General features: G+C 47.1%; 1 protein-coding gene across 1 annotated transcript in view; it reads right to left on the bottom strand.

The window, feature by feature from the left end:
* The window catches only part of Tgm4 (transglutaminase 4), a 28,072-nt gene extending 3,262 nt beyond the window's left edge, over window positions 1–24,810 (bottom strand). Inside the window, exons 1-12 of the mRNA XM_032911274.1 lie at window positions 24,789–24,810; window positions 16,219–16,392; window positions 15,174–15,271; window positions 13,562–13,673; window positions 12,464–12,582; window positions 11,105–11,206; window positions 10,098–10,272; window positions 9,888–10,026; window positions 8,732–8,835; window positions 4,821–5,072; window positions 1,409–1,678; window positions 764–933 (exon numbers count right to left, since the gene is read on the bottom strand). Coding sequence (XP_032767165.1) covers window positions 764–933; window positions 1,409–1,678; window positions 4,821–5,072; window positions 8,732–8,835; window positions 9,888–10,026; window positions 10,098–10,272; window positions 11,105–11,206; window positions 12,464–12,582; window positions 13,562–13,673; window positions 15,174–15,271; window positions 16,219–16,392; window positions 24,789–24,804 — 1,731 coding nt within the window. The 5' untranslated portion in view covers window positions 24,805–24,810. The remainder of the gene's footprint in view (window positions 1–763; window positions 934–1,408; window positions 1,679–4,820; window positions 5,073–8,731; window positions 8,836–9,887; window positions 10,027–10,097; window positions 10,273–11,104; window positions 11,207–12,463; window positions 12,583–13,561; window positions 13,674–15,173; window positions 15,272–16,218; window positions 16,393–24,788) is intronic.
* Window positions 24,811–25,306: the final 496 nt, after the last annotated feature.

Here is a 25,306-nt window from a genome sequence, read left to right as displayed (position 1 = left end):
TCCCTGAGTGGGGACCAGGTCAGTACCCAGCCATGTCTAAAGATAACTCAGTGCCTTGAGCCCTCAACCACACTGCTACAGAAATGTTAAAACATGGTCTCCAAAAGGGGGCTGTGTCCTCAGCCTGAGACATTCCTATGGGACGTACGCCTGCTGAGATGTAGACATCTTTGACAAACCCTACAATAGCCCTCGCCAGGGGAGGGCTCTGGGATGACTGTATTTGACAGGTCATCAGAAACATAATGAAAGTCTCTTATGCAAGCTGCCTTTGACTCCCGCATGCATGGGAGAAAACTGATCAGAGAGCCCAAGCGAATCTGGCACCCACTTCATCATCTCACTCCACACGGGGTAGGCCCATGGCAAGCCTTGCACTTCATGGACGTGTATCCAAAACTCTTTGATACACAAGAAGCCGATTGCATGGATCTCTTTTGGCAAGAGGAACTGAGCATCTGAGGAGGAGGATGGGAAGAGACTATTCACTGTGTCAACTGCATCTTTGTAGTTTTGTACTGTGCACAGGTATTCCTTGTTTTTAAAAGTTTAAACCCATTTAGCCAAAAGTTGAGAAAAGAGAAACTGTTTGACACATCACTTCTCAGAAATACCTGTATGTAAAAAACTGATGTGCCATTTTCCTTAGGAATACAATTGGCCCAAAGATCAGTCAACCAGGAGACCACAAAAGCCCTGAGCTCTGCCCCTCTCCAAGGTCAGATTTCAGATAGGATCCCTTTCTGGACTGCAGGCAGCTCACCTCTACAGAGAAGGCAGAGTACAGGAAACACAGGGTCGTATCAGTGGCTACCCGTTCACCAGAATCAACAATTTCTGCAATGATGAACCCTTTAATGACCATCTCATCATCAACCATGCCCAGTTTATAGATGTAGAGACTGGAATCCATGCTGAGAGACACCTCTGATTCTGTGAAAAAATGGGAAGGAAAGAGAGGTGAGTTCTTGGCCAAGATTAGCTCTGGGGTTAGAGCTGCTTGACCACAGAGGAGTCCTGTCCTCTCTTTAGAAAGCCTGCACTCAGGGACCAAATGGATTTAGTCATTAACTGAGATCTCCAGGCCTATTCTGGGACCCCACTCTCAGGGTGACCTGCTCACGTTGACAAGAGCCACAGCCCACTGATGAGAAGGGACACATCAAGGCATTTCATGACACCATTAGCACCCTCACTTGTGATCATGTGCTAGACCCCAGATCCCTGGCCTGTTTTTCTTCTGTTCCTAGATTTCTTGTCACCACCAAAATGTAAGTGCTCAATGATTGCTATGTTCTCACATAAAGAGTTAAGGCATGCAAATGACCCACAGAGAAGAAAGAGACATCAGGTGGTGGGATCCTAGTCTCCCTGGGGCTTGAGGCCTCATTGCCCCTGATCCTTGTACCTTGGCCTTGAATCTGCACGGTCTTCTGGATGACTCCCAGGTTTGTCTTCTTGTTGCCTGTGTATGTCTGTAGGTCAAGGGAGCATGAAATGTTGACATTCTGTGGTGTGGCCGTTTTCCTCTTCAACACGATGGTCAAATTGATAGGATGCCCTAGCTCCACAGAGTTCTGGAGGACAGATATGTGAAGGCTGTTGCTCAGTGTCCGAGAGTTGTCATCAGGACGTTTCCCAGAGGCCTTCTCCATGGCCTTCCTCTCCTCTGGGCTGCCTGTAGAGACAGAATATTTTCTGAAGACATGCTTGGGGTCTGAGAGAGCCTTCCCATTCTGGTTAGATTTTCTTTTTTCTTTCTTTCTTTTTTTTTTTCTCTTTTGGTCAACAGCACAAGCCATGGTCACCTGGGAAGAAGGGGCATCAACTGAGAAAATGCTAAAATGCTGCCATTTGATTGGTACAAAGACAAGTCTGAGGCATTTTCTTAATTAATAACTGATTTAGAAAGATCTAACCCACTGTAGGTCTAACACCCCTGGGAAGATGGACCTGTGTTGTATAAGAAAATTTGAGTAAGACACGAGGAACAAGCCAGTCAGCAGTGTTCCTCCATGACTTCTGCTTCAGTTCCTGCCTTAAGTTCCCGCCCTGGCTTCTGTCAGTGGACTGTGAGGCAGAATACGTGAGCCAAACAAACCCTTTCCTTCCCAAGTTGCTTTTCATCATGGTCTCTATCACAGCAATAGAAGCAAAACCAAGACACCCATTGGCTAGCACTGTGGAGGCCTCCAGGAGCTGAGGTTTCACACTACAAGCACCCAAGGCCCCATGCTGGGAACCTGTAATAAGTGGAAATGGCAGAACAAAACAAAACAGACCAGAACACCTTTGCTCATCCTTAAAAGCTGTGGGAATACTAGAAAGAGTGATTTCTCCTTCAACCTGCCCAGGACTATTGAAATCACCCGAAGGACCATTTAATCACAAAAGCCCACTGAGCCAGGCATGGGGACTCAGACCTCTAATCCCAGTACTTGGGAAACCTGAGTCGGGAGTATTGCCATGACTTCTAAGCCAACCTGGACTACATAATGAGTTTCAATCCATCTACAAAGTGAGACCTTATCTCAAAAAACTGGAAGAGAGGCAGGAGGAACTCAGAAGGCATGAGGTAGTCCCATTCTCTCCCCTCCTTCCAGACCTTCAGTCACCCTGAAAACAGGAAGGATTAGTCACAGTGAAGTCAGAAGCCTCCCTGCCTGGTGGTATGTGGGTTTGGAGCAGACCCACAACCTCACCACAATGGCTTTATTGTCCTTTGGCTTTGATGACAGATCCCTGGAAATGTCCATTTGCAGAGCTCACCTTTACTTGACCAGACTCAGCATACAACAAACATTATCTTTCCTTGTGTATTTAAAAAAAAAAACTGTTTTAAAACCCCAAAGAGAAAACCAGGGAAGAACAAAGACAAAGCCAAGTTGTAAGCTGTCATCTCGAGGCTCTGTACAAATGAGAATGAAGCAGAGCACTGTGTCCTCCGTCTGGACACAGCTCCTAGGTCAAGGCAAGTATACTTTTTATCCCAGACGGTCCCCTGCTTATGATGAGGCAAATGGGAGAAAAGTTCAGAGGTTATGAATGATGAATACGGGCTGCACAGAGGTGCTGCAGGGAACCAACGTACAAGCACACAGCAGAGACAGCAAACACAGTCTGGTCTCCAGACTGTCACAGTGTATCCAGCAAGCCTGTAGCTTTCAAGGAAAATCAGCCCCTGTGGAAGCCTGATTCGGAACCTACTAGAGAAAAACTTTACACGATCTATTTAAAATATAATCAGAGGGACTATGGATGTGGCTCAGCCAGTCAAGGCACTTACTACAAGTTTGGCGACCTGAGTTAAATCCCCAGGACCCGTATGGTGGAAGGAAAGGTCTGAGTCCCACAAGTTGTCCTCTGACCTCCACATGTACACTATGTGCTCACCCACACATATGTGCACACACAAAATTAAACAAGTGCAAAAACCATTGTAAATATATTCAAAGAGCTGAACGAACAGAAACAGTAGCTTACCAAGTAGATACTATCAATAAAGAACTTGCAATAGTTTTAAAGTCAGTAATAGCTTAGAGACTGCACAAGAAACCATCAGAAAATGTGAGCTTAGGTTTGTAGAGAGAATATCTTATGTTTGTATGGATGTGGCACTTGTCCATAAAAAATGTGATGGCCTACAGCTTAGGCAGGAAATAGGAGGTGGGACACCCGGGAGGCAGAAAGGCTTCTGGGATGGTGTCAGGTAGGAGATTTGTTTGAGAAAGTGTGACAGACGCATGTGGTACCTGCGCACAAGCAGTCAGCCACGTGGCAAAATGCAGATTAGAGTAAGTGGGTTATTTTACGTTATGAGCTAGTCAAAGAAGAGGTATTGTAAATATATTTTGAGTCTGAATCTTACTTCTGGGAGCATGGGGCTGGGAGGGAGAAAGAACTGGAGCTAACTTTTACATAGGTTAATTGAAATTACTTAGTCTTAAGGGCAGAAGGGGAAAGTACAAGGAAAAAGCAACAGTATACTGGCCCCTTTCCTCTCTCCCTCAGGTGCTGGCAAAGCGTTTGCCTAGCATTCATAAAACTCTGCTCTAGTACTTTAAAAGAAAACTTAAAAACAACAACAACAAAAAAAAAAAAAACCTAGGCCAGGGATGGTGCAAACACCTTTGATCCAAGCACTCAGGAGGCAGAGGCAGGCAGTTCTCTGTTAAGTCCAGGCCAGCTTAGTTTATATAGTAGGTTTGAGGCCAGCCAGAACTACGTAGTGAGATTAGTCTCAAAAAAAGACAAAACAAAACAAAACAAAACCCTCCTAACTCAGCCACTTCTAAGCTGGGTGACATTAATCCAGTAAGAACACCCCTAGCCCTAGCTCTGAGTCTGCTGCCTATAGTGTCTGAAGCATTGTAGGACTCTGCAAGTGCACAGGAGCTGAAAGTGCCATGTGTTTGCAGCCTGGTGTGTGTTGATTGCCCAGGCAACCTGAGATCAGCTTTTGTTTCAAATAGGGCATCATAGTGTAGACAAGGCTGGCTTCAAACTTAACACAATGTTCTTCCCCTAACTTCCAGGTGTGCACCACCATGTCTGGCTACCTCATCTCGTCCTGGAGTGAACATACTGAGTCATCGTACAGGACATGGTCACCCTCATCCCACAGGACATGGTCACCCTCATCTAACACTGCCTTTGGTACTGTCACAGTCTTGCTAAAAACCATGTGGTTGGGTTGTTGTGACAGGAACCTTTGGCTGTTGATGCCCCAGATTTCTGCCATCAGCTCCTTTTGGGTCTCAGATCTGCCATCCACCAAGGACTGTCCTGGTCTTGGAACTGGCCTGTAATGACACAGCTACCTTCTGGGAACTTGTAATGCAAGGTAATATCTTGACGCCTGTTCTCGCCCACCATCTTGGTGCTGATGTTCTTGCCGATGCTAGCAGTCTCCACGGCGATGAGGACGTTCTTCTCCCTTTCCTGGTTCTGCTTCACCAGCCAGATGTACTTGTCACCGTTCACCTCCGTGAACACAAATGTGGTGTCATACATGGTTTGGACCGCTCCCTGGCGGATAGCAGACAACGGTGAAGGTCCAATGCGGAACTGTCCTGAGTGGGGAAGTAAGAGAGGATTACTGCCAGGGTCTCCTTGACCACCTGCCTCCCAACCCCTAAATTCATCACAGTAACAGTAAGAAATTCCACTCAAGTATGGAGGCAACTGGCACTTCCCAGGCAGCCTGAACTGCTTTACAACCATTAAGGACACATCCCAGCTTAGAACTAAAATGTTCAGGAAATCTCAGGCCCAGAGCCATGCCCCTGTTTCCATTCATCCCAGCACACTGCCTACTGTATGGCCTATACCTCTGCTTCCTGGATATTGGGGATAAAGGCGGTACTGACCTCATTGATCATCAAGCATCCAATGAGCATCAAAGTAGTACACAACAGTACTTAGCACTATAACTGTCTGGGAACCATTACTAGCCATTGCTATTGATCTAAACTAGTGGAGCTGCCTTCTAAAGTGTTGACAATAGAGAGGTCTCCTTGGCTGTCATTAACAACTTAGTAAGCATAAACCCTTCAGCTCTCCATTTTACAGATCGGTTTAATTTCCCATATTCTTGTACTCTGGCCTTGCCATGCCCTTTGTCTATTTAACCTTCAATAGTCCCTGGCCTCTTAACAGCAGCCAGCCCTGTGATTCAGTGTATTGGGGGAAGGATAAGATGCAGAACAGGGCTTCTAATCTAAAATTACTGTTTCTAACGTGACAGAGGGCTCCCTACTCTCTGCTGTCACCTTGGCTACAAAGTGAGTTGGTGGTGGGCTTTTAAAGCCCTTTCCACCTGTACATAGAGCTTCTGCCTCTCAGGGAGATAGTAACCCTAGGCTGTGTACAGCCCAGTTGCCAAGTCTACTGTCTCCACCTTGGCAAATACTACTGAGACCCCAGAAGAGACTGTGAGGCCTCTTGCTGAGCATCTGTCAGCAAAAGATGTGGTGAGCTTGCCTCCTCATGGGGAGATAAGGAACAGCAGATCTCTGGAGGTTCCTATCTGCCTCCAGTGGGAACTTAGGACACTGTGATTTTGTCTTGGGGAGCCTTTGGGACATACTGGCTGGAAGAATACAGGCACCAAAATATTTTAAGTTGTAATTTAGATGTCTTTGGGGGACCTGTGCCTCCTGCATCTGGGTACCCATCCTCAATTCACATGGTTCCCATCATCTGGGAGCTGATGGTCCAGATGATGACTTTGCTCCTTGAAAGGCTGACAGAGGCCACTGTAAGGTTGCCTGTGTCCTGCACAGGCCAAGGTCCCATAGGGATGCAAGAATGGAGGAGCCGAATTGTAGAGAGCCTGGGGCAGCCTGGGTAGAGAAGTTCTTTTATGAAATGTAGGTTCACAAAAAGGTTGAATACTTGATATCATCTCAAGCCTTCCCATTCACTGGGCAACTTGTTTGTTTGAGTTTATTTTTGTGGATTGTTTTGTTTCATTTTGTTTTGCTTTTGAGACAAACTCACTATTTAGCTGAGAATGGCTCTGAACTCCTGATCCTTTTTTCCCTCTTGAGTGATGGGATTATAGACAAATGCCACCACAATGAGGTAGCTTGTTTTTTAATATTCAGACTAACTTGGTTGAGCCTGGTAGGACAGACCCATGACCCCAGTACTGAGGGTGCAGAGCTGACAAATGGGAGCTCCAGGCCAGTCTGAGTCTTACACAGCAAGACTGTCTCTAAAACAAAAATCTTTTTAAAATGAGTTTGAGATTATTATATTTATTATAATTATTATTATAATTACATCTCTCCCTTCTCTTTTCTCCCACAAACGTTCCTACATCCCTACCTCCTTGCTCTCTCTCAAAATCATGGCCTCGTTGTCATTGATTGTTTGAAGAACCTTAGATAAATAATATGAATTAATGAAGGTGATTTGATTCTGATGTAGGAGAAGCTTGAAGTAAGAATGTTAATGCTGGGCTGGAGAGATGGCTCAGCAGTTAAGAGCACTGACCACTCTTCCAAAGGTCCTGAGTTCAATTCCCGGCAACCACATGGTGGCTCACAACCATCTGTAATGGGATCTGATGCCATCTTCTAGTGAGTCTGAAGACAGCTATGGTATATTCATATACAATAAATAAATAATTTTAAAACAAAGAAAGTAAGTTGATGCTGTGAAGGATTTACTAATAAAGTTGCTTAAGAAATATTAAATTACACAAAGTAGAATTTAGCTGAAGAAGTGCTGCCTCTGAAGGTTAACATACAAGGCTTGTTAGAAACTGTAGGAACCAAAATTCTGTACCCAAATTGAAGTTTGGGTTACTAGGTTTCTGCTAATGTTCGTTCACCAACATTGACCTCAGATTAGGCTCATTTCTGATATCAAAACCTAACTTAAAACTGACCATGAGGCCCATCCTCATATAAAGGAACAATCCTCTAATACGGCCCCTGTAGGAGGCAGATCAGGGTCACAACCATCATTAAGTCTAGGCCTGCCTGTAAGTCCCCTGTGCTCTTATTAGGAAGATCATAATTCTAGCAGGTGGGCAAGATAAACTTGGGTAACAACTATTCAAAAAAGAACAACACTGGTGTACGAAAAAAATGATTCTGGCAATATCTATGCTATATAAATCTCCCAACTGCCCAAGTAGCCAAACTTGACGTCTCCTGTCTCAGTTTCAGCTGTTCAAAGTGTAACCCAGGGCAGGGACCAGAAAGAGATTTAAGGATGGCAGAGTATGTATAAGCTTAAGGCCTACATAAGCTGTAAAAATGGTCTGTTCGAGGCGGATTCCCTCCTGTGCATTAGTGGACACTGTCTCACACATACACACACACACACACACACACACACACACATTTGTTTCTTTGTTTTTGTTGTTTTATTCTTTGATTCAGAGTTTCTCCATGTAGTCCTGGCTCTCCTGGAATTCATTCTGTAGACCAAGCTTGAACTCACAAGCGACCTGCTTGCCTCTACTTCCAGAGTGCCGTGATTAAAGGTGTGTGCCCCACCACCCAGAAACCATCACACATTCTTAAAGAGCTTTTCCCTTTGTCAATCTTTTATGTGTGCAGGGCGGTTTCTCACTGGTAAGGCATGTTAACTCTATAATAATTCCACAGATTTTTCAGGCAGCCTCGGACCATCCCTCATCTACACAGAAACTCTCCAGGTCTTAGCAGCTCCTTGCAACCAACCCAGTACAAGATAGTAGGTTAAACAGTAAGGTGGGATACTCCCACTCCATCCAACGTGGGCTCAACTGCCCCAGGAACCTTCAGCTGCTAACCCCATTTCACTTCACCTCCCTGAGCCTGGATTTGCAAAACACAGATATACACAAACAAGGCTTTGAAAGATTAGCTGTGGCCCATCAAAACAGCCAAGTGGCAGGTGATACCTGCTAAGCCTGGAATCCTTAATTCACTCACTGGTACCCATGTGACAGGAGAGGCCTGACTCTCACAGGTTGTCCTCTGACCTCCACCTCTACACCATGACCCATGTGTATACACACAAGCCAATAAATAAATAAATATAATTTTAAAGCCTTTGAGAAGGTGAGCTGTACCTCCCATCAGCACCTGTGCTCACTGTCACGTGTGCCCTCTTCACAAGGCTGCGCTCAGTGAGAGGGTAAGCATCAACTTGAACCTGTACAGACTAGTCAGAAGAGCAGACCAGACATGGCCTCTGTCCCCTGCTCCTCCTGTAATCCATACAAACTCACCTTCGCTGATTTCCTGTGGTGTAGAATCCAGGACCTGCCAACCATCATGGCCCTGGGGTAGATCCTGTCTTTTCATCCAGGCATCTGTCCACACATGGAAATTCCTGTGGTAGGGGAAACAGCCCCACCAGAGCCAGCCATGTAATTAGAGAACTTGTCATCATAGCCCTCTAAGGTTGTTCTGAGGAGTTGGGAACCATTGTCAATGGAGGCAAAGACAATTCTGAGTACCTTGTAGAAAGCAGAGCTTAGAGCAGGTGGGCGGTAGGGAGAAACTCCTCAGACCCAAAGAGTCAAGAGGATACTTTTTAAGCCTCTGTCAGATGAATGCGTGAATGAATGATTGAATGAATGAATGAGCAAGCAAGCAAACAACTGTAAATTCTTTTCCCCACTCAACAGGATTCTGACTTAATTGATGAATAATTTTGTATCTGGACAATATTCCATATTCTTGCTTTTGTTTGCTTGGTTTTGTTTTGTTTTTCAAGACAGGGTTTCTCTGTGTAGTCCTGGGTGTCCTAGAAATCACTTTGTAGACCAGGCTGGCCTCAAGCTCACAGGGATCCTCCTGCCTCTGCCTCCCGAGTCTGGGCTTAAAGACATGTGCCATCCCCCAGTTATTTTGCTGTTTGTTTTAAGACAGTTTACCATGTTGGTTAACAGGCTTTGGTGTCTTCCACATATAATGCCAACGTGAAAGTCTTGGCATGTGAACTGGACCTTCACAACAGTGTTTGAAGAACAGTGGTAGAAGCCACAACCCTCCCCAACCTCCAACAGCCCCCTACCTCCGTACACACATAGACTCACACAATACCTGCTTTTTCAGCCTGCGAGGTGCTTGTGCACTGGGCCAGAGAGTGCAACAGTGCCTCTTGCTAGCTGAGGATACCAGTTACTTCAGAGGATGGCACAACGACCTGTCTCAGTCCCTAGGGCTGGGGGCCAGAAGTAAATACCAATTCTTGGCCTTTGCCTCCAGGGATATTTATGTTTAACAAGACTTCTCAGGACTTCTGGGTCACACTATGAGGCTAGCTATACAAAGTGGGTTTCTGGAATTGATACTGCTCACAACTTGAACCAGTCTACAGAGGCTGCAAGGCCCATAGGAGAACAGAGGAACAGAAGAGACCAGCTGGAGGGAGCCTACCAGACAGAGTCTTTGGTCAGATGTGGAATTGTCTTGCCCGATTCATCCAGGTAGATGTCTACTCTGAGGTTCTTTTCTGTATCGTGGGCTGACTCAAAGTTAGTCACGCTGCGAGCTGGGATGCCCACTGCTCTCAGTGCTGAAATGACCCCGGGCATGATGGTTAGCTTCTGTGGGAACTGAGTAGCCCCGGCCCCAACTGCAGCCTACCTGTGGTCAGGACTCCAGAGAAAACCCAGCACTGGCCAAAGCGTACAGGCATACTGGTGATGTAGTGCTGCTGGAGAATGGGTACACTGCTGGCCCACACATACGGGGCAGTGCCATTGCTATAGTCTCCTGTCCAGTTCCCCACCAGCACTCCAAAATTGTTTGCAGCACACATCTGACACAGGAGAGAACAGTGTTAGCATTTGTACCCTTCCCAAACCTAGAGTTCATCCATGGCAGGCAGGATACCCAGAGGGCCAAAGAGCAAGTTTAAGACTAGGCCTGCCTACATAGCCAGACTCAGTCTCTCTATAACACACACACACACACACACAGAGCAGAGATCTCTCGGCAGCTTCCTTTGCCTCTCAGGTCTCTTCAAATGCCTCGGATTCTGCTGCAGCTTCTTTGACCCTTTCGTGATCACTCGATAACCATCCGAACATACAAACACACACCCATACATGTAGATATGTTAGCTGTGTGACGTATAATCCAAGAAATAATATTAGTAAGACTGAAATAAAAGAATGTATGTTTGCCTTGCTGGCAAATCAGGACTTCTTGGTATGTTGGGCTAAGGTAGCTGACATAGATTGTGAATTTATTATTTAATAAGTTCTGACACTGTGGAGAGACAAGCATGTCCTGTGTGTCTCTATCACAGTGCACTCACGACAGTGTTCATCCCAGCTGTGGCCAGACTTGGAGGAGGGAGAAGACCTCGAATATTTACATGATCTCGTAGATCGAAAAAGCCATTTTCCTAAGGTCAACTTAGAAGTGCCAAAGTTGGCCTTCTGAGCTCAAGTTTGAAAACCTGTGCTCAGAAGGATAATGGCAGACATACCTTCCTTGATAGTTTTGACTGACTGCTCAACCATAACTCCCTGTGTGCTCCATGGAATTAGCAGGGAAAGCTAAATTAGCTGAGCAGCTGTTGATGGACCACAGTAGTAGTATAGACTTCCAGGAGTCTGGATGTAGAGCCCGGCCTCTACACATACCATAGTACAAATGGCCCTGGACACAAGCACTGGGCTCTGCATATCCTTGGGCTCCAAATGGGTCAACAATCGGAAGCAGCAGTTCAAGATGTACTTCTCAAACTGTCATGGAGATAAAGAAAGAAATATCAAGAGTCTTCGGTGTCAGACAAGAAGCTACCCCAACTAGTTTGCATTGCCTTTTAGGGGTATCTCATCTACCAAGTAAAGGAACCTGCTCACAGTCTCCCAAAGATCCTCCACATTCCACAGTAGAAGCTATTTAAACAACCAGACACAAGACAACAGCTAAGGACACCTAAAGGCTCACAGAGCACAAACACTGAAACGACCAACAAGGGACTGGGGAGATGGCTCATTGATAAAATGTACAAAATATACAAAGAGGTTTTAATGCATGGGAGAAACTCCTTGTAAATTAAGTTAGATAAATGAAGCAAGCTGTCAAGCCGTGTACAAGAAATACTATCTCAACCTGGTTAGTATTGGTAATAAAAAATGAATGGGGAGGGTGCTGGAGAAGTGGCTCAGTGGCTAAGAGCACTTGTTACTCTGGCAAAAGACCTGAGTTCAATTCCCAGCACCCACACAGTGGCTCACAGCCAGTCCCAGGAGATCCAATGCCCTCTTCTGGCCTCCACAGGGACCAGGCAAGCACATAGTGCACAGACATACACACAGAAAAAAAAATACACATAAAATACTAAAAACAAAAAGTAGAGAAGGCAGGTTAGTTTAGTGGCAAAGGTCCCTGAATCCAATCCTCAGGCTCCACCCCACAGAGAGAGGGAATTGACTCTTGAAAGTGGCCTGACCTCAACACACATGCGGTGGCATGCGTGGGTGTGGGGTAGAAGTTCTGAGGCCAATGCAGGGTCTGAAACCTACCAAAACCACCAGTCTCTGAGTTTGAAGACCCACCAAACCCTGAGCTCAAAATTCCACCAATCCCTGGGCTCTGCTTGAAATCCCACCAATCTCTACTCTGGAAATATCCACCCTGAAAAACTTGCTTCCAAGAAACTGTGTAAAGCCGTCCTCCTGCTCAGTTCCCTGTTGCTTCTTACCAGAGCAGAGGCAGCCACTCTCTTGTCTCTCCCAGTAATCTTTTGTGTGAAGGTTTGTTGTGCGGTGTGATTTTGTGGTATTCCTTGGCTGTAGACTGCCCGAATACTTTACCCTTCAGAGCTCTAACAGTGCACTCACACACAATAATGTAAAACAGAACATTCTTAACTGCAGAGTTGTCACTAAGGGAACCTGCCCCTCCAGTTTATATTCTGTGGTTCCTCCCCCTCTACTTGGTATTTGTTTGTTCCTGGTATGCCTGGTGCAGCACAAGAAGACAGTCTATGTTACCTGACCAAAGGTCCAGGGCTTCTCTTTAATCTGTTTGGCAAAACCCATGTACATGTAACCGGTATCGTTAAGGACGTACTCTGCTCGTTCTTCCTCACTAGCCATGAAGACGCTGTCATCTGGAGCAAGACCACACACACATGTGGGTTACTGGCCACCCCTGAGATAGAGGCAGGTATACCATGGGGTTGGAACAACACAAGTAGGGAGCATGGGTACAGGAAGCAGGAAGGGTCACAACAATACATTGTACATGGAAAATGCAAAGACCCAGATGCAGTGGGTCATACCGTGACCCCAGCACTTGGGAGGCAGAGGCAGGCTGTGAACAAGGTGTAAGGCTCGTTCACTGGAAAAATGTGGAGAAACGTGAACCTGAGCAAAATGATCATTAAGTATAAATCATAAACCATTAATAAAGAAAGATGCCAGGGGCCGGAGAGATGGCACCACAGTTAAGAGCACTTGTTCTTGGAGAGGTCCCAAGTTCCATTCCCAGCATCACACACACACACACACACACACACACACACACACACACACACACACACACACATATGCAGGCACATGCAAACATGCACACACACAGACACAGACTAATTTAAGTATTAGATGTTAAACAAACAAGGCTGTGGAGCAAGTATGAAGAATGATCAGAGTAGAACCCGCTTGACATGTGCTCTGGTCCAAGGTTTCTGGAACAAGGAGGGTGTATTTTTTTTAGAAAAGGGAGGACACATTTGAGTGGGTAGGGAAGGAGTGTGTGTGGATCTGGAGGAAGCTGGGGGAGGAAAGTTAATATCATCAAACCAGATTGTACAAAGCTCTCAGAGGACTAACAAGAACTGAGAAAAATTAATTTAGAATTAAAAAAATAAAAATTTGAAATAAAAGGCATCCTTGAGTGAAATAACGAGTGCCCTAACTCCCTGGTCATGTCCTTCAGCTAGTTGGAGAGCATCGAGAGAGAAAAGAACGGCTCAAGGACCCTCTGCACCGCAAACTGGAGGCAAGCACAGATGGGTACGTCTCTCGGAGTCACACAGGACCTGCACGTGAAGGGGACACGTTCCAAGGCAGAGCTGCACTCCGAGTTACCTGAGCACCACGGATTGAAGAGAAGGAAGAACACTCCAGCGTCAAATTTGTTCACGTTCATCGTGTACCTCCCCACCACGGCGTCGGCAGCACTGATGACATTCAGCACAACCTGCATGAGGCACAAGACATGGTAGACGCCTTTCCCCTGACTCAGCTCTGAATCCTTTGAAGCCTCCCAACAAGTCATCCTCTCTAGGGTCAGCCCAGCAACCAGGGCTACCCTAGTGTGGACAGATGCAACCCACAAGGCAGGGAGGCCTAGCAAGTCCCCCAAAGTGACAGATAAACTTGGGTCTACAGCTCATAGGTTCTTCCCAGGCTTTGTCTGCATGCAGACGGTACCGCCTCCCAGGTCATAGGGTAGATCCTCCGGCCGTGATGAAAAGAGCCTGGTACCCGCCCCTGTTCTCGATAGAGCCTTTGTGCCACTTGCAGTACAGCGCCTGCCTACGGGCTGGAAGCCCTAGATCTGCCCTAGATCTGTTTACGCCTGCAGCAGCACCAAGCGTCTTCAAAGGCATCCAGACTGCTGTCCAGGGCTTTAGGGTAAGCAGTGGCTGGATAGGAAAGTAAGACATACGCAGTGCTACAGCAGCAGCACTAAGGATTTTTTTTTCCCACCATTGACACACAATCCAGGGCCTTCCAAATCTACAGGATACTTGTTATTAGAAGATGTCTTTTAGGAGCAATGGCCGCCAGTTCCAACACCAGCTCTGTCTTCTAACAGCTGAATGGCGTGACTTTCTTTATTTCTTGTGTGCACTGGTTACCTCGCTTAAAAACTTGCTGACTCCCTTGCCAGTCCACAGTGGTTGTGTGAATTAAATGAGCAACACATACTCAAGGAGATTAAGCCTCCACCCCCAACCCATAGTGACATGTGGCTGTCTTGATTAGGGTCCGATCCATGCATGAGAAAGTGCTCCTGAGCACCAACAGGAACGCTGGGACAAAGTCCCTCCCCAGTACTCAGGTGGCAGAGCTCTGGGCTAGTGAGAGCTTTCCCGTGTGTCCCTCAACATCACTCATTACCAAGCAACACAGTAAGTTCAACCTTCCACGCCATAGGTAATGTCAGGCTTCCTGACCTGCACAGGACCCTACATAGATGTTCACATATTTGGTTTTTTGAAAAAAAAAAAAAAAGCAGCAGGTTGGAGAGATGGCTCATTTGGTTCCCTCCCCTCCATCTCTCCTCACCTTCCCTCTCTCCCGTGTCTATCTCTCTGACTCTGTCTCCCCTCTTCCCTCCCTCTACCCTCTCTCTTTGAGTCTGGTTCTGTCTGTACAACCCTGTTTATCCTGGAACTCTGCAGACCAACGGAGCTGAGATCAACGGAGCTGACCAACTCACAGAGATCTGCCTGCTTCTGTATTCAGAGAGTGCCAGAAATAAAGGTATGGACCACGCTGGCTCTGATGAGTTATTCATATTTATTTTCCTCTGTTTAGTTCCTCCAGTGAATATAAACGAGAACAAGCTATGTAAGCCACCTGGTAGTCAGAGTTACCATGTGCTTATGGGTAAGCAAGAGGCATGGATTCTCAGTTGAGTCAGAGAACTATTCAAAATCGCCAGATAGTACCCCGATACTACGGTCCTCACCTCTACGCCGGACTGTTTAGCAATCTTCACCTGCCAGCCGTTGGAACGGTGGGATGCCATTGGATCAAGCTCCACGGTGTAGAATGGCATGTCCTGTCCTGGAAACACCAATGGGAAAGTGAGTCTCGACACCAACCCCAGGACGGCCATCTTTGCCTGCCACCCCTTCCTAGCTCCTGCTGTGCAGCCCTTGACTGATAGTTTGTCCTCTGCTTTACAGGGTCCGTAGTCTTCCTCCACCTTGGCTATCTGGGTTGCAACGTTTGCTCAAATTAGGCAAGGTTACCCCATCTATCTCCTTGCCTATAACCCTAGGGCCCTTTGCATGTCTCTATCTGTTGTGTTAAACTGTTTGGCCCTACCCAGTATAGTCACTACAACATGCATTAAACTAATGATTTTCCTGCCAAAACGCAGTGTGTGGGTATGTGTACATGTGTGTGTGTGTGTGTGTGTGTGTGTGTGTGTGTGTATGCCAGAGGTCAACATTGAGGGTTTTCCTAGTCATTCCCCATATTTTTTATTTGAAACAAGCCCTCACAGTCAATTTGGAGCTCACTGGTTACCCTAAGCTGGCTGGTCAGTGAGTTCTAGGGATCAGCCTATCTACAGATCCATCATATACGCACTGTACTTCTTGGTTTTCACATGGGTTCTGGGGACCCACACTCAGGTCCTTATATGTGTGCAACAGGCACATCACTGACTAGGCGATCTCCTTACCCCTCAGGTTTATTATGCTTTACCTCAAGCCCACAGAGCTACAGTGTCAGCAAACGGTCCCACAGTTCATCTCTACGACATGTTCCAGAGCCCTCGAGCACGGCTCCCTCACTGACTGGCCTGTCTGCTCTAACTTTTCCCTGGCTGTCTCCACTGCTTGGCCAAGGATTTTACCAACTTCAGCAACAGTGATTAATGCAGATCTCAGACCATTCTCAGCACGCGGAAGCTAAGGCTTAGGAATCGAAGTCACTCTTGGCTGTTGCACACTTATAAACCTTTGGTCCCACCCTCCATTCTGCTCCTGGGTCTGGGGCCTCACCAGTATTGAATATCAGCTTCAGTTCATCATGAGATTGGAGCGGTCTGTTTAGCATCACCTTCAGGGTGAATATCTGTCCACGCCTGAGCACGAGCTTCTGAGTTTGGTACTCAATCGTGTGGTGGGCAGCAGCGTTCAGCTTTTTCTCCAAGTTCACAGAGTAAACGACAAGCACTGTTAGCACACAGCGGGAAGACACAAAGTTGACTCCTAACTCAGACAGTTCAGGGAGGGGAAGTGGGGTATCTTTGGCCTATCCCCGGGGGCCATGATAATGTGAGATTTGGTGTCTGTGGTGATTTGAATAGGAATGGATTATATGTTTGAATGATTGGCCCACAGGGAGTGGCACGCATGATTGGAAGGTGTAATCTTGTTGAAGGAAGTGTGTCACTATGACGGTGGGCTTTGAAGTCTCATATACTCAAGCTATACCCAGTGTTGCACACAGTCGCTTCTGCTGCCCATGGATGAAGATAAAGAACTCTCAGCTCTGTCTCCAGTACCATGTGTGCCCACATGCCACCATGACGATAATGAACTAAACCTCTGAAACCATAAGCCAGCCCCAACGAAATGTTTTCATTCATAAGAGTTGCCATGGTCATAACGTCTCTTCACGGCAGCAGAAACTCTAAGACAGTCTCCTATCTTTAAATTGGCTGTGCGCATACTGTCCTCACAGGATCATGGAGGACCAAGCTGACAGATGGCAGTCAGAGCCCTGCCAAGCACTTCTACCAGTCGTTGTTAGGTCGAGTTCCTACTGCTCACCCTCCCAGGCCTGTAGCCTGGTTCCTGGATGCTAGCGGGAAGTGGAGGTCATTTGCTCATTCTCCATCTCTGTCAGCCCAGCTGTTGGTCTGCTGCAAATGAGACCAATGCCATGAGGTGGGAGCTCACACCCCGAAGAGAATGGTGGACTATAAAGTTGCCAGACTCAGCCTTTTTACCCACACAGCTTCAAGAGCTCCCATGGTCCAGTAAAGAGGATGCCCAGGGCAGTGTGGAGGGGATCAGCATCTTCTTTCCATTGAGTCCCTTTTCTAGTTTGCTTCTGCGAAGGAGCTCAACTGATGAGGGAAATAGATTCCTCTCTTCTCTTCTCTTCTCTTCTCTCTCTCTCTCCCTCTCTCTCTCTCTCTGTGTCTGTGAGTCTGTGTGTGTGAGTGTGTGTCTGTGTGTGAGTGTGTGTCTGTGTGTGTGAGTGTGTGTCTGTGTGTGTGAGTGTGTGTCTGTGTCTGTGTGTCTGTGTGTAAGTGTATGCGTGTGTGTCTGTGTGTGTGTGTGTGTGTGTGTGTGTGTGTGTCTGTGTGTGTGTGTGTGTGTGTGTGTGTGTGTGTGTGTGTGTGTGTGTGTGTCTGTGTGTGTGGGTGTGTCTGTGTGTGTGAGTGTGTCTGTGTGTGTGAGTGTGTGTGTGTGTGTGTGTGTGTGTGTGTGTGTGTGTGTGTGTGTGTGTGTGTGTGTGTGTGTCTGTGTGTGTCTGTGTGTGTGTGTGTGTGTGTGTGTGTGTGTGTGTGTGTGTGTGTGTGTGTTGTGTGTGTCTGTCTGTCTGTGTGTGTCTGTGTATTTGTGTGTGTCTCTGTGTGTCTGTGTGTGTGTTTTTGTGTGTCTGTGTGTGTGTGTGTGTCGATGTGTGTCTGTGTATCTCTGTGTGTCTCTGTGTGTCTGTGTGTGCCTATATGTGTGTGTCTGTGTGTGTGTCTGCGTGTGTGTGTGTATCTGTGTGTGTGTGTCTGTCTGTGTGTCACTCATGTGTTTATATTTTCAGGGCTGAACAGTTGGTACAATAGCTGTGCTCTTCCCTGGGGAAGACTATTTCTCCTGCACTCCAGCATTCCTTAGTTGCCTGCAGTTCTTCATACGTCGTTGAGGCCTTGTGAGCTTCTCTCTGTCCACATGGACATGGCTCTTCATGGGATTCTTGTTCAAGCCATGTTTAGGCAGTCACACTGCTGAGACTTCACGGGTCTAGGAAACCCAACCTCACAGCTAACTTTTGCTCCTCTGGCTCTTAGAATCTTAACAATCCCTCTCCCTCAGTGATCCCCCAGTCTTAGGTGTGGGAGTTGTGCTGTCGTGTATCAGCTGGGACTAGATGGAGGCTTAGTTCTCAGTTTCAATGTGCCATGCTGCCATGACACATTTTAGAAGCAGAGTTGAGTTATCAAACCTATTGAGATGCACTTCCAAATTGATGTGAGGGAACCAGGTGGATCACATGGACCTGAGGTTAAGTGGGAGAATGGCTGCCTCCCAGTGACTGTTAAAGGAAGACAGCAGTGTCCTAGATGTCTAAGAGAGCCTGGATTACTAAGCCACCCAGGTGATGAGAAGTGGCCTCTCTAGAATCATTGCTTCTGTGGATCCAGAACCCCTTGGGAAGTACTGGGTTAAACTGCAGTTGCCTGGTGAGATGAAATGACCCAAGGTACGGGGGTTTTCCAGCTCCAAAGGGCTTCCAGCATATGGGATGAATGTTCTGCAGCCTTCAGAGGTACAGCTGGGAGCTGAATTTCTTCCACTGCAAAAGGTCGTGGCTCTCACAGCTGACTGTTCTAGCTGCTAGGGAAATGGGGTCTTACAAGGACGCTTTTGAAGACAGATGAGACAAAGCTAGCTATCTGGTCTTCAATGGCACATTTCCCAGGAGAGGCAGGCTCAGTTGGCAGAAGCCCTCCATGCACAAGTGGTTCTGTTTGGGCTGATGCATGGGGTCAGCCTTCTGAGGGTGAGACTACACAGAGAAAGGGCTTGTCATTTCCTCAATCAGTTGAGCTCCTTTGCAGAAGCAACCTAGAGACAGGGCTCTGTGGAAAGGGGATGCAGACTATACCCACAACATCCAGGTTCTCTTGGTAGCTCACTGGACCTCAATGTTGTCTGCATCGAGGTGGTGCTGAACTTTGTGACTGGCTACTCTGGCAGTCACTCTGGAACCACATGCTAAACAAAACCCTACACACTTGAACTGCCCAGTTTCTGTGCCCAGAGAGGAACTTGACCCTGGGCTGTCTTCAGCATGTACCTTCTCCCTGTCAAGATGGGTCCTCCCTGGTGGCTCTCAGGTAGGTTTCCATTCACTGGCCAGAGTTGAGCTGTGCTGCTTTTGATCCCTCAAGTTCCTGTGTAAGCTGAGAGAGGCATTCCAAGACAGACTCCTATGGCTGATAAAGTTTGCTTCCTGGACTTGGGACTCACTGCAGGCACAGCAGATAACCCTGTATGTCGTACAGGTGAGGATCCTTGAGGATCCTCCCGATGACAATTTTGCTATGTGGAATTCATGGCCAAGATCCCAGGAGATGGGCCATAAAAAAGAGTCACTCCAGCAGGCTGGAGTTGTGTTCCTTGGTAAGGCCTGCATGTAAGGTTGGCCTCTGGGGACTTGGATGTCATGAGGTTAATCTTAATTGTCAACTTGACTGGATCTGGAATCAACTAAGAGATAATGTGCTGGTCATAATGTTACATACCTGTAAAGTTGGTTTTTAAATTGTATTATTTGAGATGAGAAAACCCACTCTAAATGTGGACGGCACCTTTCAATGGCAGCCAGATAGAAGCAGGCCCCAGGGAAAACTGCTTACTTTCAGGCCATGCTGACAAACTCATCTATGCTGCCGCCACCACCATTCTAGGCTGGCAACAGAACCAACAGCCATCTGGGAATCCTCCAGACGTCAAGTGCTAGCCTGGAATGATGAGGCATCTAGACTCCTGAACTGAGCGGCTATTGGGTTTCCAACCTCTCCAATGTGAAGATAGCTGTGGTGGAACTATGCAAGCCAATGTGATAAATACCCTTTTAGAATCCATTCATTACATTGGTTCTGTTCCTAGAGAACCCCAGGGTGCACATTACCTAGTTTGCACAAACATATACGATTTCTTTCTAGAAGTCTAAGATCTACCACATGCTCTGTGGTGGCTACATGACTAACCCCAGTAAAAGCTCAAGGCATTGGGTCCCTAGTGAGCTTTCTAACAGGTAACTGTGATCATGGGAATAATGGGACAGAGATTGTATGACCCCACTGACCAAATTTCTGGTATTACCACATGCCTTTTCTCCCTTTGGTGACAAGAAGTAACAGACATGAGTATAGCTATTTGACATCCTGTGTGCTATTTATGTCTATTTGACACACATTAGAGTCATTTTCGGAAGATTGAACCTCAATTGAGAAATGTCCCCCCCTATGTTGGCTTATGGGGAAACCTGAATTTTCTTTGACAATTGATGCGAAAGGTCTCAGCTCACTGGGAATAGTAACGTCCCTGGGTTGGTGGTCCTAGGTTTTATAAGAAGGCAGGCTGGGCATGCCATGGGAAGCAAGTCAATTAAACAGCACTCCTCCATGGCCCCTGACGTCCCTGTGTGATAGGACTGTGACCTGAGGGTTGTAAGCTAAAATAAGCAGCCTCCTCCCCACACATTGCTCGTGGTCATGGTGTTTTATCACAGCCATAGAATCCATAACAAAGACAGAAATTGGTACCAGGAGTTTGGCATTGCTGGAACAGAGATTAATTAGCATGCTTCTGGAATCATTGTGGGGGGACACTGGAGGTTTGGGCTAGAAAAGCAGTTGAGTGTCCAAACAGCTTGAGGAGCTGTTGTAAGAACTTGCGGGATAATGCCAAGAGAATTGCAGATGATGGAGGCCTGGCTTGTAAAGTTTTAGAAGGCAGTAGAGATACTGTGGAGGCCATTTGATATTCAGAATTAAGAATCTATGGTTCCGGTCACCTGGGGCTGAAGATTAACCAGAGATCAGAAGCAGTGAAGTAAAACTTTTGTTTTACTGGGATAATCGATGTTGGTTAGCTGGAGGTAAGAGACTATCAGAGATTAAGAAGAGGCCAGCATCACTGAGGTCAACAAACCTGGGGATATTTCCTCAGGGTCAGTACACAGGGTCTGTGGCCCAGAGGGGGTGAAAGCTGCATCTCATGCTGGCAGAGTTAGACTCCATGAAGAGAGCCCAGGAGAGGCTATTGGTGAAAGTTCATCTCAGTTGCACTGGACACCAGAGCATTTTGGAGATGTCAGCACATGGGAGAGCCACCCAAAACAGCAGTGGCTGTGGAGTGGAACTGGCCTGAGCCTAGAACAAACCATGCATGCTATGGGTGGTAGACAGAGAAGCAGATTTGTCAAGTCCTTTGAAGCTCAGAGGGGCGTGAGCAAATCCTACATACGTTGCTCTCCTGATCAAGGCTGATGTGGGAGATCCCCACTAACCATGGGCAGTGATTCCCCTGGGCTTCTGGTCTTAGGTGCTAGAAGGCAGTAGGAATAAGCCACAAGGAGCAGGCTGGTAAGTAGAACCCCTCCATGGCCTCTGCATCAGCTCCTGTCTCCAGGACCCTGCACTGACTTCTCTGAGTGTGTCCTGAGAGCTGTAGGCTGAAATAAACACCTTTCTTCCTAAGCTGCTTTCAGTCGTGGTATTTTGTCACAGAGACAGAAGTCCCAACTAAGACACCACGCTCAGGGACCCTCTGAGGCTCCACTGCCAGCTGTTGCCACCGGGCATACCTAGAATTCTGCTGTGGGCGCAGAAGTTCCATGGAATAGAGACATTTTTTAAGCTCTCCGAGTCTTACCTCTTCTTGCAGAGAGAGGGCTGGGACCTCTTCAAATCGGGAGTGTAAACTGTTGTCCTGGGCACATAGGCCAAAGAGTTGTCACTGATTTAGAGCAAAAAATGTCAATCTTCATCAAAGGAACTCATTTTCAGCCAGGGTTTTACAGGATTTCCACAGAAAGGGTCAAATTATTCTCTCCAAAGAAATCAAAGATTAAAGCAGGCATAGCAGTTCACGTAGTAATCCCCACCCCCTACCCCCAACCTCAGGAGGGTCACCAAAGTGAGTTCCAGACCAGGGCTATAGATTCTCAAATTGTCCCACCCCCATATCCACTCCAAAAGAAAGTATGTTAGAGGCTTTGGACTATGACATATCTAAGTCAAGACCCACTAGGAACATAAGGAATTTAAAAAGGCTGTGGAAGGAGGAGTCACAGACATGGCTCAGTGGTTCAGAGCACTTCTTACTCTTCCAAGGACTCCAGTTCGATTCCCAACACCAACATGGACGTTCACAACCACCTGTAATTCCAGTCCTAGGGGATCAGATGCCCTCTTCTGGCCTCCTGGGGCACCAGGTATACCGAGACATACATTCAGGGAAAACACCCATACATATAAAATAAAAAGTTTTAAAACAACAACGACAACAAAAATAACTTAAAGAATATTTACCAGACATATTTAAGATAAATTCTAAAAACAAAAGTAGTTCTTGCAATTAAATATACAGTGAAGAGAGATGAAGAGACAGCTCAGTTAAGAGCTCTGACTACTCTTGTAGACCAGGGTTTAACTCCCTACACCCACATGGCAACTCACAACTGTCTATAACTCCAGTTCCAGGGAATCCAACGTACTCTTTTGCCTTCTATGGGCACCAGGCACACACGAAAATAAAAGAAATAAAAATGTCAAAAACAAAACAAAACAAAACAAAAAAGAGTGAAGAGCTGGCAAGATGGCTCAGTGGGTAAAGGGCCTTGCTGCCAAGGCTGATGACCTGAAGTTCAACCTGAGGGCCCATTGGACCCCCACGGTGGACAGAGAGAACAGACTCCTATAAGTTGCCTGACTTCCACACGTGCGTAATAATCCTCTCCCCATCCCTCTCCCTCTCCCCCTCACCCCCTCTCTTTCTCTCTCTCTTAAAAACCCAGCGAACACGATGGAAGAGAATAGTCATCCAGAAAATGTAACTCAATCTCCAGGAATGCGAGTCAACACGGAAGTGAGTTAGAGGGTGGGTGAAAGGGTCCAACGCGCGGGAAGAGCAGGAGCTCTGGAAGAGACGCAGCCGCAGTTCGCACACGCCGCCATCCGCAAAGACAGCAGCACCTAGAGGACAAAATCTACTGGGGTGCCGAGAAGAGAAGTGTCTGGAAAGCTCTAGAAAGAGGATTGAGAGAACCGGAGGAGAAGCCTCCTCTTACTGTGACAAGCAAGCGTTTGTCCATGGCAGACACAACTGCTGAGACCCTCTACTGCCTGCCAACGGAGAAGGGATCGGAGCCAGGGGTGGGAGAGCGCTCTTTTTTGCAGTGATCAGTTATTACTTGTTACTGTTAATGATTTCGTTGTTGCTGCTCCCGAGGGAAATGACTCATTCTCCCGCCACTCTGAAAGTCCCCAGTCATCAGAGAGGACATGTCAAGTGTGTTAGGCCCTCCTCACAATGCGCCATCACTGAGCTCGTAGTCTTTTGCCATTTTCCTGAGGGTTTCTCCCCCTCAACGTGCTGGCTAGACCAGGAAACCCCACCTTTTCCCCCAGTTGTTTCAGTTAAGGTTTCTCTTTCATGATTTACTTATTTCTTTTATTTCGTGTGTATTTGTGTTTTGCCTGTACATATATCTGTGAGGGTTGTCTGATCCCCTGGAGCTGGAGTCACAGGCAGTGGTGAGCCACCATGTGGTTGCTGGGGTCCCCTGAAAGAGCAGTCAGTGCTCTTAACCGCTGAGCTATCTCTCCCGTCCCTTAGTTACGGTTCCTACTGCTGTGACGAAACACCATGACCAAAGCAGCTTTCAGAGGAAAGGGTTTATTTGGTTTACATATCCCCAGTCATAATCTATTAAGGGAAACCAAGGCAGGAACTCAAACCCAGCAGGAACCTGGAGGCAGGAGCTGGTGCAGAGGCTGTGGAGGATTGCTATTTACTGGCTTGTTCCTCAAGGCTTGCTCAGCCTGATTTCTTATAGACCCCAGGACTGCCTGATGATGGAGAGCCCCACCCACAACGGGCTGGGCTCTCCCCATTAATCACTAATTAAGAAAATGCCCTACGGTCTTGCCTACTGCCTGATCTGATAGGGACATTTTCTCACTTGTGGTTTCCTCCTTTCAGATGAATCCAGCCTGTGTCAGGTTGACGTAAAACAAGCCAGCACAGTTGTCCTTAGTCACTTGCAAAGCACTGTCATACACTTGTCTTTTTATTATGGCTCTGAAACCCCAAAGACACACAGCCTTTACCAGGCCCCAGGCCCTGCTGTATTCTTTCTTTGAATGAGGACAAACACTCAACCATCTGAAGAGTCTCTGAGGCCTAGGAGCTACGAAAGTCATGTTTTTCATTCAGTGACGCTCAGACCGCACCCCTTTGCAGAATCCAAAGCAGTCATTCCTCGCCTGACCCCTGGCTCTGCATCCAGAACAAGGCTGCATGGTGTGCGGTGCAGCACTGCAGAGAGCAGTAACTGGCCCACAGGAAAACCAAACGGGACCAGCGTGGGGGAGTGCAAGGGAAAAGCGGATGGACAGGCATTCTTCTTATTCTCTCAAGTGTTTGGGGGAACTTCAAAATTCCTGTGTGTCTGAAAGTTTGGTTTTCTCCAATGAATAAGCCATGGATTAGGTAGGAGGACAATGGCCCAGGCACCATGCCTTGAGGCAAGTAGCTGGAGCAGAGGGCTGGAGAACAGCCGGTACCCAGGAGGCCGAGAGGCCACTGTGCAAGTTCTACCCACTTACTGTTCCTGGAGTCCATGGTCCTGCTGCCTCTCTCCAGCCCTGTCAAGTCTCCAGTCTGATGCCAGCGGCGCTGCCAGAGTCACTCTCAGAGCAGGACGTGGACCCTTTTTTATATGCTCCTGGGTTAGGTGTATCCCTGCAGTGGCTGCCAAGGGGCGAGGCTTGGGGACCATATCGATCAGACACAAAACCTTAATCATCTTTCATATCAGCCCTAGGAGGAAATACTGGAGACAAGATGAGCCTACTTCAAGGAAGGAACACAGAGAATGGCGCCATATATCTTCTGTGACCCCCAGGAACAAGTCGCCGAAAGCCAGGATCCTGTGACCCCCCCCAGAGAAGCTGGGAAGATCTTTACTTTATCAGTTTTATTATTACTTTTTAAAACAAAGGACGGCTAATGTTTTAATTTTTGTTCATATTTTGAACGTATAATGCACACACATGATCCAGGATTTTTCCAGTGTGCCCAAATACCAATCACCACTCTTTCGACTTCGGCAGATGTGCCGTGT

The sequence above is a fragment of the Rattus rattus genome, chromosome 8 (assembly GCF_011064425.1).
Source record: "Rattus rattus isolate New Zealand chromosome 8, Rrattus_CSIRO_v1, whole genome shotgun sequence".
Classification (NCBI taxonomy): domain Eukaryota; kingdom Metazoa; phylum Chordata; class Mammalia; order Rodentia; family Muridae; genus Rattus; species Rattus rattus.
Note: the sequence above shows the minus strand (reverse complement) of the source record. Positions and strands in the feature narration are given on the sequence as shown.